The 15,372-nt window shown below is 43.5% G+C and overlaps 1 protein-coding gene across 3 annotated transcripts in view; it reads right to left on the reverse strand.

Moving 5' to 3' along the window:
* The window catches only part of DLC1 (DLC1 Rho GTPase activating protein), a 353,871-nt gene that overhangs the window by 40,915 nt on the left and 297,584 nt on the right, over window positions 1-15,372 (reverse strand). For all 3 annotated transcript variants that reach the window (XM_087963600.1, XM_087963599.1, XM_026676573.2), the window contains one exon: window positions 5,792-5,863. In XM_087963600.1, the coding sequence (XP_087819726.1) occupies window positions 5,792-5,863 (72 nt within the window). The remainder of the gene's footprint in view (window positions 1-5,791; window positions 5,864-15,372) is intronic.

Consider the following 15,372-nt stretch of genomic DNA (forward strand, 5'->3'; position numbering starts at 1 on the left):
CAGAACAGGGTGGCGCCGGATGTTGGAGAAGCAGAGCGGAGCCGGAGATCATTAGCCGCCTCTTTGCAGCACAAGAACAGGGTGGTGCCGGACCATTGGAGAAGCGGAGCAAAGCCGGAGATTAGTAGCTGCCTCTTTCGGCGCAGAAAGCTTCCCCCAACCAGCCGGCTGATCTCCTCCTTCTCTGCCTGTTTGTTCTGTATGGCCGAGGAGGAGACCAGCTGAGAAGCACGCTGCCAGGCGGGGGCCACGCGGTGCAGGGCAATACGCCACCGCCCAGCCCTGGCTTGGGAAAGCAGTGGGCGTTCCCCGGGCGGTGGCCTTGGCCCCGCTAGCAGGGAAGCAGCTGCCCAGCTCCGTGTTGTGTGTGCAATTTTTTGGCGCGCGGTGTGGGGTCTCTTTTGGCTGGCCCCAATTTTTTTTTAGAGGGGAATATTTTTTTTTCAGAGGCGGGCCGTATTAAAATGACCAACGGGCCGGATGTGTCCCGCGGGCCGTAGTTTGCCCACCCCTGCTCTAGAGTCAGCATATTGCTCCCAACAACCTAGGTCCTCATTTTACCGACCTCTGAAGGATGGAAAACTGAGGTAACCTTGAGCTGGTCAGAATTGAACTGCTGGCAGTTGGCAGAATTAGCCTACAATACTGCATTTTAACATGCATTGAGCCACCATGGTTCCTTATCTTGGTTTCCCTATCTTGGCATCGGGAAAATAAATTTCCCTATCTTGGTGTCCTCCAGATGAGTGGGAACTACTGTATATAGTCTCATCCTCCTTAACCGATTGCCATATTGACTAAAAAAATGGGAATTCTAATCTCCTTACATTTTACTCCACAGTACTGATAGCTGCGGCAGCAGCTTGGCTTCTATCATGGCATCGGAGGAAGATTTTTATCTGCAGAGATTACGAAGAACGGCAAAAGGTTTAAGCTTGTTTTGAAGGACAACTTCCTAGAAATTTTGGCAAGAGCAACGAAATCAAAGCAGCCAAATATAGAACGCTGAAAAAAAATAAGAGGTAAACAATAGCTAGAGCTATCCTGCTGAGATATTTCATATTAATGTTATTATTATTTTAATTTTCTAAAATAGACCCTTCTTGGTTTGGTGTCTGGCCCAAATCTGAAGAATATAATAGACGGAAACTCAGTTGTTAAACAGATAAACAAAAGAGCTGCCAATTGTTGTCTCTGTGAGTGCCATTATTCTCTACGATTGCCAATGCAGCTGTGAGTTAAAGCCTTAAATTAATCATTTCTTAAGAACACTCTGCTTAGCTGTGCTAAGTTGTCCAACAGTAAATAATGAAACATCTCTATTCAGTTAACCAAACAGCTGCGATGAGATGCTGATCCCGAAGTTTCCCTCCAACTACAAGAAAACTTCTGATCTCTGCTGTAGATTTTTAGGGAGCAAAAAACAACGAAAAGCTTTTTGAGTCACACTGACGTTACACCGATGCTAGCAGAGTTTTAAAATATTTTATCTCTTGTTAAATCTTGCATGGTCTGGCAAGTGGAACTCACCCTGAACATCCTCGCTGTAAATTCTCAATAGAAATCCACCTCTGAATTTCTATATTCAGGCTTTTAACAGGGTTACCGGGTCAATACATAAATATCTAGAGGTTGCAACATTTAAAGAACTTTAACACCAAGAAGCATTACAACAGTCAGGAAGACTCGTAACAGAAGAGTTGAGTATATAGGGATGCAGGAACATACAAATTATCTATTACTTTATTTTCATACTTAAAGCTTAGAAATGTTTTAAGGTGCAGGTTGCAAGATGATCCAGAATTAAATTAGGAAATGAATTTTAAAAAGATTTCAATTACACATACCATTTTCCCCAAAATACGGCCTACCCCGAAAGTAAGTCCTAGCTTGATTTTTTACATGTGCACTCAATATGAGCCCTACCCCCCAAAATAAGTCCTAATTAAGATCCTGCCCACTCCAAAGTGCACAGATAAAAATTCAGCTAGGGTGGGGATGGGTGTGTGTGGAGCTGCCCTACTACTTACCCTTGGACAGTTTTAGCCAGGCTTCACAGACTCCGACACCTGCCTTGCCAGTCCATTTCTTCTGCAGCCAGCAAGGCTGGCAAGGCTTTCCTGAAGGCCTCTGGAGCTGAGAACAAAGCTCTGGATCGATCTGGAGCTCTGTTATCGGTTGCAGGGGCCTTGAGGAAAGCCTTGCCGGCTGCAGAAGAAGTTCCTGAAGGCCTCTGACAGCGAAAAGGAGGCCGGGGGCGACGCGTGCAAGTGAGGTTAGTCAGTGGATGCCATCCCCCCAAAATAAGACCTGGTGCCTTTTTGGTGGCTATCTATCTATCTATCTATCTATCTATCTATCTATCTATCTATCTATCTATCTATCTATCTATCTATCTATCTATCTATCTATCTATCTATCTATCTATCTATCTATCCTTCTATCTATCTATCTATCTATCTATCTATCTATCTATCTATCTATCTATCTATCTATCATCTATCTATCTATCTATCTATCATCATCATCTATCTATCTATCATCTATCTATCTATCTATCTATCTATCTATCTATCTATCTATCTATCTATCTATCTATCTATCTATCTATCTATCTATCTATCTATCTATCTATCTAAGGCAGGGTCTTATTTTCGGGGAAACACAGTGAAAAAAAGAGTTAATGAGTATAGAATAGAATTGTGATAGGACTGGAAACACAACACTTAGCTTCAGTCTCTGCCCTCCCAATTTTTCCCTGTTCTTTGTATCTGCACAATAACCCTTAAACCAGCTTCTCCTCCCACAGAAAATCCCCACTCCAGAAAGCTTTAATAAAAACTACTCTATAGCCACTTGAATGTAAAAAAAATAAAATAAATGACCTTCTCATTCTTACGTTAAGGGCATCAGCAGTTTTATAAGGTTAATTATTGGGAAAGAGAAGGACTTAAGTCTTCATTGGCTTCTAATCCTTGTCTTACAGCTTCTGGGATTCCTAGTTCTGAATTCAAGGCTTGCCTTAGAATAAGAGTAGATTTTTTTTTTTCCCAATGAGAAATCAGAATTATTTTTTTTAAAAAATAAACTGCCCGCTCATGAACCATGATCGACCTCAAATGGAAAAGAAGTGAAGATTCTCAAACCTAGTTTTGGTGCCCCACCTCTTTTAATATTTAGATTAGGTATGTATAGGTAGTTCTCGACTTACAACAGTTCATTTAGTGATTGTTCAAACTTACAATGCCACTGAAAAAAAAAAAAAACCACGTATGACCATGTTTCACACTTACAACCGTTGCAGTATCCCCATGGTTACGTGATCAAAATTCAGACCCTTGACAACTGGTTCATATTGATGACAATTGCAGTGTCTTGGAGGTCATGTGATCATATTTTATGACTTTGCGACAAGCAGTGCCAAGAGGGAAGCTAGATTCACTTAACGACCGTGTTGCTAATTTAACAACTGCAGTGGTACATTTAACAACTCTGATAAGAAAGGTTGTAAAATGGGGAAAACTTCTCTTAACAAATGTCTCGCCTAGCAACAGAAATTGTCATGCCCTTGGCAGAGTCGGACTCTGAGGGAGAGGAGGAACAGCCGACAGGGAGTGGTGTGGCTCCGGAGGTTGTGGAGGAGGCTGGGGAAGGGCAGAGGCCGGCTGGGCAGTCAGAGAAAGAACCAGGCCCACCCCTAGGACACGCAGGGATGAACAGAGAAGGAAACAACTTGGCTTACGAGAGAGGAAGTGGCCATGATCCTTCTCATTGGTTGCAGTTGGGGAGACCAGTATATAAGAGAGACGATTATAACATAGCGTTGCCAGAAGCAAAGTGTGTGTTTATTTTGGGCTGACGTTATCTTGGTTGGAGTCCTTCCAACAGACTGTGCCTTGTTATCTCCTTGAATTTAGTAATTACTTATCCTGGTCCGTTGTGGAAATTTCATCATTGTAGTTTGTTTGGTTTTTTATTTCACCTCTATCTGCTCATTAAGTTCGGACTGCATTGCTTTCTTTGGAAGACTATTTTTAAGTACATTTTATCTCCAACTGAGAATTATTGAACAGTGGGGCCAAGTTGGAGACATTAAAGGACATTTATTTACGTTTTGGATTTTGCTACGTTTGTGTTACGCTCCGGGTCATCACAGAAATTTTGGGCTTAATTGTGGTCTTATGTTGAGGAATATTTGTCTAGGTATTATATTTGGAACTCTATTTCATTTACCCCCAAAATAGGAACACTTTACTGTTAACATCCAGCCAGCATCACAATACTGCAGTCTGTCTGCCACTCTAAATACCAGATATTGTATGCATTTGAATATATACTTTTTCTCAGGCAAGAAATTTACCATGTATACTTAGGAGTTTCCTTCAATCCCTTCCCATCAGACAGAGAAAAAGTTTTATTCTTTTAAAAGGCAAAGGGAGATTTCTGGGGACCCGGAGCAGGAGATTACAGAGCTTAAACTGAGAAAAGAATTAGCAGTACAATTTCCCTTCAGATCTAATAAAAAGCTGGACTTTGTAAGGTGATTAGATTGCTTGGGGAACTGGCTGAATTCTCCCACAGATTATGTTTAAGAAAATGTTTTAAAAACTGTTTTTGTTGTTATTTTGTTGTGCAATATTGTCTTTGTGTTTTTAACTTTGTGCGCCTCTCGGAGTCACTCATGTGAGATGGGTGACTACAGAAATGTAAATAAATTTATACATTTAAATTTACTAACTCTATTAGTATGTAAGTAAGTAAGAAATAAGAAGTGTTGCTAAAGAACGTATGTAATTCTATTTTATCTCTTATTTCCCAGATGTCCTATATTTCTCATAGACCAGGATTACAGAGAGGGTACCAAGTGACGTATTGCGATGTTTTTCCTCTTCATGGAACTGGGGTGGGCGTGGCCTGTGTGTGATACCCGGGCCCTTGGGCCGCCAGTTTCATACCCCTGGCTCTAGAATTCCTCAGCCAGGAGTTGAAGTCCAAAAGTCTTAAAGTTGCCAAAGCATTTTTAAATCCAGAAAATTCAGGTAACATTAAGAAGACACCTCCATAATCTGGACAGCCATTTGTCTGGGATGATACAGGGTCTCCTGCTTGAGCACACGGGGCGGGGTGGGTTGGACTAGAGGATCTCTAAGTCTCTTCGAACCCTATTATTCAATGTTTTATATGGAATAAGAGATACCACAAAATCAGCCATGAAAGATTCTGTATCAGACAACCTCAACATCCTGTAGAATTGATGTCATGCTCTAATTTATCTAGTGTGATTGCTGCTGACTTTTGGCAGCATAATCTTGGTGGGCTGTGGGGTTGTTAAAAAGTCCTTGTTGTTGTCCTGTGGGGTTGTAAAAAGGGCAAAAGAACAACATGAATTAAAATAGCACTGTATTGTTCCAAAATAACTCCAAAATCTTTAATCTGATTACCTTATCAGCAGTACTGAAGTCTGTCATCTAACACAACAGGATGTTAATTTTGTCGAATACACCGAGATCATAGATGGAAGTTAACATTGATACCATGACCTTCTAACCCAGGGGTGTCCAACCTTGGCAACTTTAAGACTTGTGGACTTCAACTCCCAGAATTCCTCAGCCAGCAAAGCTGGCTGAGGAATTCTGGGAGTTGAAGTCCACAAGTCTTAAAGTTGCCAAGGTTGGACACCCCTGTTCTAACCCGTCTACAGTTATGGCCCATTCTATGTAAAGTAGGAATGACACAATCATACCATTATTAAGAATATCATCCTAGAACTGTGAGTTGCATTGTTACTTACCCTCATAAAGCTGAACGTACTGGGGAAATCCTGCTGCTTGCAGCCAATCGCATGCTTCTTTCGCTTCAATCTCTGAAAAAGAAAAAAGAAAAAAGAAAAAAAAAATTCCAAGTTGGTAACTGCGACAAAAATCTTAAAAACATTACATGTGGAAAATGTGCACATAGAGTAATAGCTCTCGCACTTAAGACTTAGATACCGCTCCCAAGTGCTTTAAGCACTCTCTGAGAGATTTGCATTGTCAGCCTATTTCCCCCAACAATTTGGGTCTTCATTTTACCGACCTCAGAAGGATGAAAGACTGAGTCAACCTTGAGCCGGTCAGGATCAAACTCCTGGCTGTGGGCAGAGTTAGCCTGCAATATTTCATTCCAACCATTGGGCCGCCAGGGCTCCTATATAGCATAATGATCTGAAATGTAACTTATTGCCCAAGTCTAATTACTTAAACTTTTGATTAAAGGTAAAGGTTCCCCTCGCACATATGGTAGTCGTTTCCGTCTCTAGGGGGTGGTGCTCATCTCTGTTACAAAGCTGACCGAAGACGTCTCCATGGTCATGTGGCTGGCATGACTAAACACCAAAGGTGCATGGAACGCTGTTCCCTTCCCATCAAAGTGGTCCCTATTTTTCTACTTGCATTTTTATGTGCTTTTGAACTGCTAGGCTGGCAGAAGCTGGGACAAGTAACGGGAGCTTACTCCATTACGCGGCACTAGGGATTCGAACCGCCGAACTGCCGACCTTTCTGATTGACAACCCCAGCATCTTAGCCACTGAGCCACCTTTAACTTTTGATTACAGTTCGGCTTTCCCAGCTTTTTAGAATGACTTAATTCTACTACTCCGTGACCAAGTAAAATTAAGCCAAGCTTTGCAATGTTCCTCATGTTAAATAGCTACAATCCAGTGAGGAGCAATTTATGCACATGGTGCTTTTGCAGCGAGGTGTGGCAGCTTCTCAGGCACAGCCGTCTCATTTTACAGATAGTTCTTGATTTAGAACCATTTATTTAGTGACTGTTTGAAGTTACAAAGGAGCTAAAAATGACTTGAGAACTTTGGACAAGCAAAGTAAATGGGGAAATCACATTCACTAAACAACTGTGTTAGCAACTTAACAACTGCATTGTTTCACTTATCTGTGGCAAGAAATGTCATAAAATGGGACAAAACTCACTTAACAACTATCTTGCTTAGGAATGGAATTTTTGGTTGCAAATTGAGGACTACCTGTATTTGTTATATATACTTTAATCTGCCCAATAACAGGACATTCTCTGAACATACTGAAAATCAGAACAAAGGGTATTAAAACAAAACAAAAATTACAAAGGAAAAGTACATAATGTACAAAGTACACAAAACTCACCGGAACAGAGTAGTTATTCAAAACAATTAAAACAGACTATAAAAAGTATCCAAAATGGGAGAAAAAAAAGCATCTGACTAGCACCAAGAAGAAAGCAAGTGGTATCTCTGCCTTGGAACTGTATTTTAAAAAAAGGTGCTACAAGCAAGAAATCTTCCAGGGAAATAAGCTTGAGACAAATTGCTTTCTTTTAAAAGCAAAGCTCAACAGATGTTTCTCTGTATTTTCACCAGTAATGTCTTATTAAAAAAAACTTCCAACCATTCATGAGTATTACTTAGTAAATGATGTCTCTTTGATACACAATAATCTACTTGCAAATGGAAATATTGCATCTAATTAAGGTAATGCCCACTTTTTATAGCATGTAAATTACACTAACCAACTCTGATCCTTAGAACAACTAAGGCATTGTGTTACATTCAATCAAGAACTTGTTTACTATTCGGGTTAACAGTAAAAAGTGAGTTATGCAGCAGCACAACATCTAAGAATTATTCCATCTACATCCAGCTTATTTGCTTCAACTGTGCTTTCCCTTGTTCAAAATACTGCTTGGTACAAGGGGCCAGGAGAAAGGGAACATGTAAAAAATCTTTTGATTTTCTTATCAAGTGTGCCAACAACATTGCTCAATTACTTGGGTAGCGATCCCAGAGAACAGATTGAGGTTGGCAGGAAAACTAAAAAATATTTACAACTTGAAGTGATTTAAAAGCTCTTTCTACAGCTTCACATTTCCAAGCTAAAATGGAATTGTAAACTTACTTTCAATCTAAGAATATATGCATTGACAGAAGGAATTGACAAATAGCTTTCATATTCTTTATCATATGGACTTGCCTATGAAGTCATGAGCAGCTGAGCTTAATTTGAAGATTAGATCTTCTGATTAGCCTTGGAGAAGCTGTGTGGCATGCTATGAAGTTGATTACTGAAGGTATAGTTGTTCATCCTTAAGCCTAACTTTGTCATCAAACTCGATCCTAGAGGGATATTCCAACCCCTAAGGATATTCCTGGATCCTCAGACGGCTTTCTGACTGCTTATTCATTTTTCTGAGTAACTAGTAGACCAACTCTTGTATAATTGCTTCATTCTTGCTCCTTTACTGCCTTTTCTTCATGGTATTTGCATGTCTGAGGACAAACTAGACACCTGAGGCCAAAGAATTGAATCCAAAATTTTCAGGTCCCAGAAATAATTTGGTGATAGGATTAATCCAATGAGCAGCTATGCAAACCAAAGGGTAGGTTTGTTTTTTTAATTCCTCAGCAGAATGTTACCATCCCATTCAAGGCTTTTCTTCTCTTTAATGATAGTTCAAAAAACTTTCTGCCATCAAGTTTTTAGCCGATTGAATAGTTGTGGCCAACAGTCTATTTTTACTGTTTATTTGGCCTTGCCCATATCTAATCTTTTTTAAGACTAGGATAGAAAACCTCAGAAACAACTCAACTGTTTTGAAAGCTACTTTAATCCAATGATGTGATTTTCTGACAGTGCAATTATGACACATAAGGCAATTTCAGAAATGTTGGTTACAGCACAATTTTGTTTTGTCATTCAGTCATTCTCCTCTGGACCTGATGGACATCATTTCTTCTATCAGTATCTGATTCTTCTGAACTCTTATAAGGGTCTGGTTGTATCATCACTGATAATATTCAGACACCAAGTCTTTGGTTTTCTTTTCCAACAGCCTTTTTAATTTCCCAAACATCAGGGGTTTTGAGCAGACTTGACGTGAGGTAATTTAATGAAGGCCTTATTAGTTTTCTTCACCTCAATACAAAAGTGGTTTGTCATTGCATTATTGGCTATCCTAAGGTTTCTTATTAGTGATCTATCCAGGTATAACTCTGGTATTATCTGACCTTTAGCTTTCTGAGATAGGACAGTCAGATGTTCCCACAACACAAGGTGTTGGCTATTCTTGGCTTAGGACTTACACATCAGGAGGGCTACAGTATTAGGTTTCATTCATTCTGTTACATTTTATGCTAGCTATATATATTTGTGTGTGTAATATTTCTCTCATACACATAATTTTCAATCATTCTATTTCAGAATATTGCAAATTCAACTCAGCACCTTGCTCTCTTCTACGTGAGAGGTACATGGACACCAAACTTAGTAGAATCTGCTAAATTTCATACTACTATTTTCAGGTGCACCAATTTAACACTGTATAGCAGCTCTGCAGGCATGTGCTAAGCATTAAGGAACAAGGTGTTTATGAGTGTAGGGAAACACTCAACAGGAAAGACTTACCAAGTATTCCAGCATCAAATTCGTAATTCATTTCACCCCAAAACCAAACCTGGTTTCTCTGCAACCATTCCCCTTCCCCTTCTTTTTTTGCTTATTCAAAATATTTGATGAAGATAACATTTTTACTGTTTTAGCCAAGAGGAAGCCATAAATACACGGATTCCTTGCAAATTAACAAGAAATCTGTCACTCAAACCCAATGTCCTTTATAAACATTGTAGGGAGAGGGAGGGAGGGAGAGAGAGAGAGAGAGAGACCAATTCTACAAAGGTATGTACTTGAACAGGCTAATTAAATGCATCTAAAGCACGATTTAACTATCTTATAAAATGCAACCATTCACACATAAAGAACCATATAGAACAGGGGTGGGCATGGCTCAGAAATTCTGGGAGTTGAAGTCCACAAGTCATAAAGGGGCCATCATTCCCCACTCCTGATATTGAAAAAACCAGGTTATTAAAGCAAATCCTAAAGCACAACGTCTTTGCTTTTCCACACTTTAGCCTAAATAATACTAATTATTACGGGCCTACAGAAAATCCGTTCCCCCCCCCCCCCCCCCCCCCCCCCCCCCCCCCCCCCCCCCGCCCCCCCCCCCCCCCCCCCCCCCCCCCCCCCCCCCCCCCCCCCCCCCCCCCCCCCCCCCCCCCCCCCCCCCCCCCCCCCCCCCCCCCCCCCCCCCCCCCCCCCCCCCCCCCCCCCCCCCCCCCCCCCCCCCCCCCCCCCCCCCCCCCCCCCCCCCCCCCCCCCCCCCCCCCCCCCCCCCCCCCCCCCCCCCCCCCCCCCCCCCCCCCCCCCCCCCCCCCCCCCCCCCCCCCCCCCCCCCCCCCCCCCCCCCCCCCCCCCCCCCCCCCCCCCCCCCCCCCCCCCCCCCCCCCCCCCCCCCCCCCCCCCCCCCCCCCCCCCCCCCCCCCCCCCCCCCCCCCCCCCCCCCCCCCCCCCCCCCCCCCCCCCCCCCCCCCCCCCCCCCCCCCCCCCCCCCCCCCCCCCCCCCCCCCCCCCCCCCCCCCCCCCCCCCCCCCCCCCCCCCCCCCCCCCCCCCCCCCCCCCCCCCCCCCCCCCCCCCCCCCCCCCCCCCCCCCCCCCCCCCCCCCCCCCCCCCCCCCCCCCCCCCCCCCCCCCCCCCCCCCCCCCCCCCCCCCCCCCCCCCCCCCCCCCCCCCCCCCCCCCCCCCCCCCCCCCCCCCCCCCCCCAATAGCAACAGAGAACAATGAAGTAAAGAGAAGCCTATTTCTATGTTAGTTGCTATTTCCTTCCCCTTTATAGATAAAAAAAGACGAAGAAATAGTTCAGGGATCTGGCTATCTATTTCCACCCTTAGGCCATGGCCAGACAACCGGAGCAGAGATCAGATATATTTGTGAACCATCGAATGTTTGACTTTATCTTGTATTTAAAATTCAGATTTTAAAAGAAGTAATACTAGGAGCCAGGGTGTGTGATACCAGAGGCCCTAGAGGGTTATGTAACTACTTCCTCTGCTTCAGTCCTCGGGAAAGAATTTCCTTTGATAGGTTTGGATTCATTTGGAAAGGACAGGAATATTTTCCCCAAAGAGATCTCTTAAGACGGCGCTGCATTCTTCCTCCACATCTGCAGTATCCATAAATACTAGTCCTGTGAGCCGATGTTATTTGATTTAAAACAAAAAACAAAAACTCATGTACTAAAAGTAAAGATGTGTTTAACATTATATTGAGCCTGGTTGCTAGAGTGCAAACTCAAGAGTGCAAGAAAACAATGTGCAATTCATTCGTTCATTCATTCATTCATTCATTCATTCATTCATTCATTCAATTCAGTGATCACTCTACTCCAGATAGGTTTGTTGATCATTTTTGCCAGTATTTAAATGGAGTCAGAAATGTGGCTCTATTTCAGACCTTTATGCCGTTAGGTTATTTCAGACAACACTAACATATATGAACAGTTATGACAGCAGCCTGCAAAACATTCATAAACTAGAAATACACAGTAGGCAAATATTTGAATGTTGAAACCTAAGGAGTATTATTTACATTTTAGCTCTTCTATGAAGTTGAAAATAATACAATTTTTATGGGAAACTTCCCTAAATAATTTCCAAAAATAAACTACAAGAACACTTTAAGGCCGTGATGGCGAACCTATGGCACATGTGCCACAGGTGGCACGCAGAGCCATTTGTGCCAGCATGCGAGCTGCAGGCAAACTTACCTCACTGCGCATACATGTGCCTCAGAGCTGATTTTTGGCTGGTTTGAGGCTTTTTTCGGCCCCTCAGAGGCTTGAAAAAAGCCTCTGCAGGCCAAATAGGCCCATTTCGTCACTTCCTGTAATACCAGAAGTGACAAAACGGGCCTATTCAGTTTGCAGAGGCTTTTTTCAAGCCTCTGGGAGGCCGAAAAAGGCCTCAAACCAGCCAAAAATCAGCTGTGAGGCGCAGTGCCGGTAAGAGGGGCGGTGGCGGTTGGGGGGCGGGATTGCGCACGCATGCGCAGGGGGCGTGGGAGGGGCGCTCATTGCCTTCTGGGTGTTGGCATGCGAGCACCAGCGCGCACACAATTTTTGGCACAGGAGCCCAAAAAGGTTATCCACCACAGCTTTAAGGGATTCACACATCCTTGGGATATAACTATGTGATCTAAGCAACTCTGAAGTTAAGACCTGCAATCCGATATGCTACTCCAATCAAATGAAATCAACAAACATACCAGATGAAATGGATTGAGACACACACACACACAAAAACTGGTGATAAAACTGGTCTGTCACTAAGGGGCCACATGATTCTTAGCATTTGATGACAAGGGCATCTGCAGAGGGTCCAAAAAGGTCAAGATTACAGGTAGCCCTCGACTTACAACAGTTCATTTAGTGACCGTTCAAAATTACATCGGTGTTGAAAAAAGAAACTTATGACCGTTTTTTCACACTTATGACCATTGTAGCATCCCCATGGTCATTCAGACTCTTGGCAACTGACTCATATTTATGACAACTGCAGTCATGCGATCGCCTTTTGTGACCTTCTGACAAGCAAAGTTAGATTCGCTTAACAACTGTGGCAAGAAAGGTCATAAAATGGGGCAAAATTCATTTAACAAATGTTTCACTTAGCAATATACATTTTGGGTTCAATTGTGGTCGTAATTTGAGGACTTACCTGTATAGCCATGACCCCATAAAATCCCACCCCCTTATAATAATGCCTGACACATAAAAAGGCTAGGGCTTTAAATATCACAGCTGCCATCTTGACTGTTTTGAATGCCCCCTCCCCAACATTCCCTCAGTTACAGGTATATGCTTCAGAACAGAACCAGGGGGCCGCTGGTGGTCCATGAGAAAATTTTGGTGGTCCCGCAGAGAAATGTCACCCCCAAGGCACCCCCCAAAGCAATTAATCCAGGCTGCACGGGAACACAAGGCTGCACTGCCCACATGGCCCGCGGAAACACAAGGCTTGTGTCACTTGCATTGTGAACAACACGAGTTAGTGAGGGGAGGGGGGGAAAGGGCAGAGGGGGGAACTTTCCCCACTCACCCCACACACCTGGCCTGGCCACTGGGCTGCTTCTTTCCGCTTCTTTCTTCTTCTGCTTTTGGCTGCACGTAAGGAAAGCAGCCAAAGTCTTTCTTTCTCTCCCCCAAACTCCGCCAGAAATGAGTCTTTGGGACCCTGCAAGGCATCCTGCTCCAAGAGGCTGCACTGGTGCAACAAGTCTCACAAAGACTCATTTCTGGCAGAGTTTGGGGGGAGAGAAAGAAAGACTTCTGCTGCTTCTGCTGCTTTCCTTACATGAAGTCAAAAGTCTCTCTCTCTCTCTCCCCCTGAGAACGGAGCTGGAGACAGTATCCCGCGATCCCAAATAAAGAATGATTGATCGGTAGGAAAGCGGGGTGGGGAATTTTCCTGCAGACTTTTTGGGGGGATTTTCCAGGGTCTCTGGTCTGCGGGATTTAAAATTATGAGTTTGGTGGTCCCTGAGGTCCAAAAGGTTGGAGACCCCTGCTTCAGAATATCTAATTTTGGGAAACCCTGACTGGACAAGAAACAGTTATCATGGCTCCGTCGGCACTGGCCCACGGCAGAGTTTCACAGCTTCTTCTGAACCAAGAAGCAGAAGGTTGATCAATAAGGGGCATAACAGAAGCCCAAGTTTTTTTTAAAAAAAATCACCCGTATACAATTGTGCTACAGAGAGGCTGACAATACAATCTCAATAATCAGAATTCATTTTTTTTTTTGGTTCGGATGCATCCTTTCATTACATTCATAATTTTTGCTGTTTTATTCACTCTGGCCAACTGTGATGTTGATTGCGATTCTGCGTAAACTTGGGCATAATTCAACGGTTAAGTCAAATTAATGCACTGATGCATTAAATATCAACTTCTTTTCCATTCTACCTTGCCAAACACCGTGAGACACATTTTCCCCTAGCAAGCAGAGCACAGGACCTTCCAGGAATAAAATACATTTTCTAGAAAGCAAAGCCTCCATAGCAAAAAAATAAACACAAAAACAAAAGAATGTTGCCAAAAATAACGGGAGCATCTCCGAATGATACAACCATGTGATTGGGGAGAGAGGAAACAATAGAAATTAGCATTCTGTAAATGAATAAGAAGCTGGAGTTGTAGCACAGACTTGCAGAATTTCTGTCTCATTGGGACTGAAGGCAAAGAAAATGCGACAGAAATCTCAAAATGAAGTTTATTGCTTGTTTAAAGCAAAGAAAGCTTCCAGTATAAAAAGAATCATGTTTCCTCGAAAAAGTTACTGATGAAAAAAAACTCGGCTAACAAATTTGAGCACTTGGCAACTAAGGTAGTCCTCAACTTACAATAGTTCACTTAGTGACCATTCAAAGTTAGAACGGCACTGAAAAAAGTGAGTTACGATCATTTTTCACACTTACGACAGTTGCAACATTCAAAACTCAAGATGGTTGGAAACTGACTCATATTTATGACCGTTGCAGTATCCTGGGATTGTGTGATCTGTTTTTGCGACCTTAGTCAACGAGAAAGCCCGATTCACTTAACAACGGTCTTACTGATTTAAGAACCGCAAGTGATTCACTCAACAACTGCTGCAAGAAAGGTAGTTAAAAAGAAAGGGGCAAAATTCACCTAACAAATGTCTCACTTAGCAACAGAGATTTTGGACTCAATCGCGAGGGCTACATGTATTTATGATGGTTCTAGCATCCTGGGGGGGGGGGGTGTCACGTGATCACCGTTTGAGATCTTCCTAACCAGCTTCTGACAAGCCAAGTCAATTGGGAAAGCTGGATTTGCTTAACGACCACTTGATCTATTCACTAAATGCAGTGATTTGCTTAGCAACGGTGGCAAAAAGGGTTGCAAAATCAGGTGGGACACACTTTAAATACCTTGCTTAACACATGGAAAAATTCTGGCCCCAATTGTGGTTGTAAGTTGAAGATTTCCTGTACACCAGAGGTCTCATTCTCGCGGCCCGCGGGTCAATTGCGGCCCGCAGGACGATATCCTGTGGCCCCCCACCGTGATATGAAAGTATAATATTAGTGTATAATATAAATATAAAGTATAATATAAAGTATAATATTATGCGGCCCAGCCTCACCCAGACTCTGCCTCGAGCGGCCCCCAGGTAAATTGTGTTTGAGACCCCTGCTGTACACCCTTCTTCACAATCCAGTCTTAAAGAGTGTAATCTTTTCCCTAGTTATTCTGTCCTATCGTGCTCTTTATAATTGCAGGCTAGTAATTCAAGGGTGGGATTCAAATTGTTTTACCACCGGTTCGGTGGGCGTGGCTGGGTGGGCGCGCTTTCCCCACACCAGCTGAGACCTGGAGCACCAATCAGCTGATAGGATCAAGAAGAGAAAAGCTCACAGGCGGGTGGGAGGGCTTTTCTCTTGCGCTTTTCCCTGCGCTGATTGTCCAGGATTTTTTTTCC

The sequence above is a fragment of the Notechis scutatus genome, chromosome 4, assembly GCF_049901735.1.
Source record: "Notechis scutatus isolate UNSWTSFEM ecotype Mainland chromosome 4, rNotScu1.2, whole genome shotgun sequence".
NCBI classification, from domain to species: domain Eukaryota; kingdom Metazoa; phylum Chordata; class Lepidosauria; order Squamata; family Elapidae; genus Notechis; species Notechis scutatus.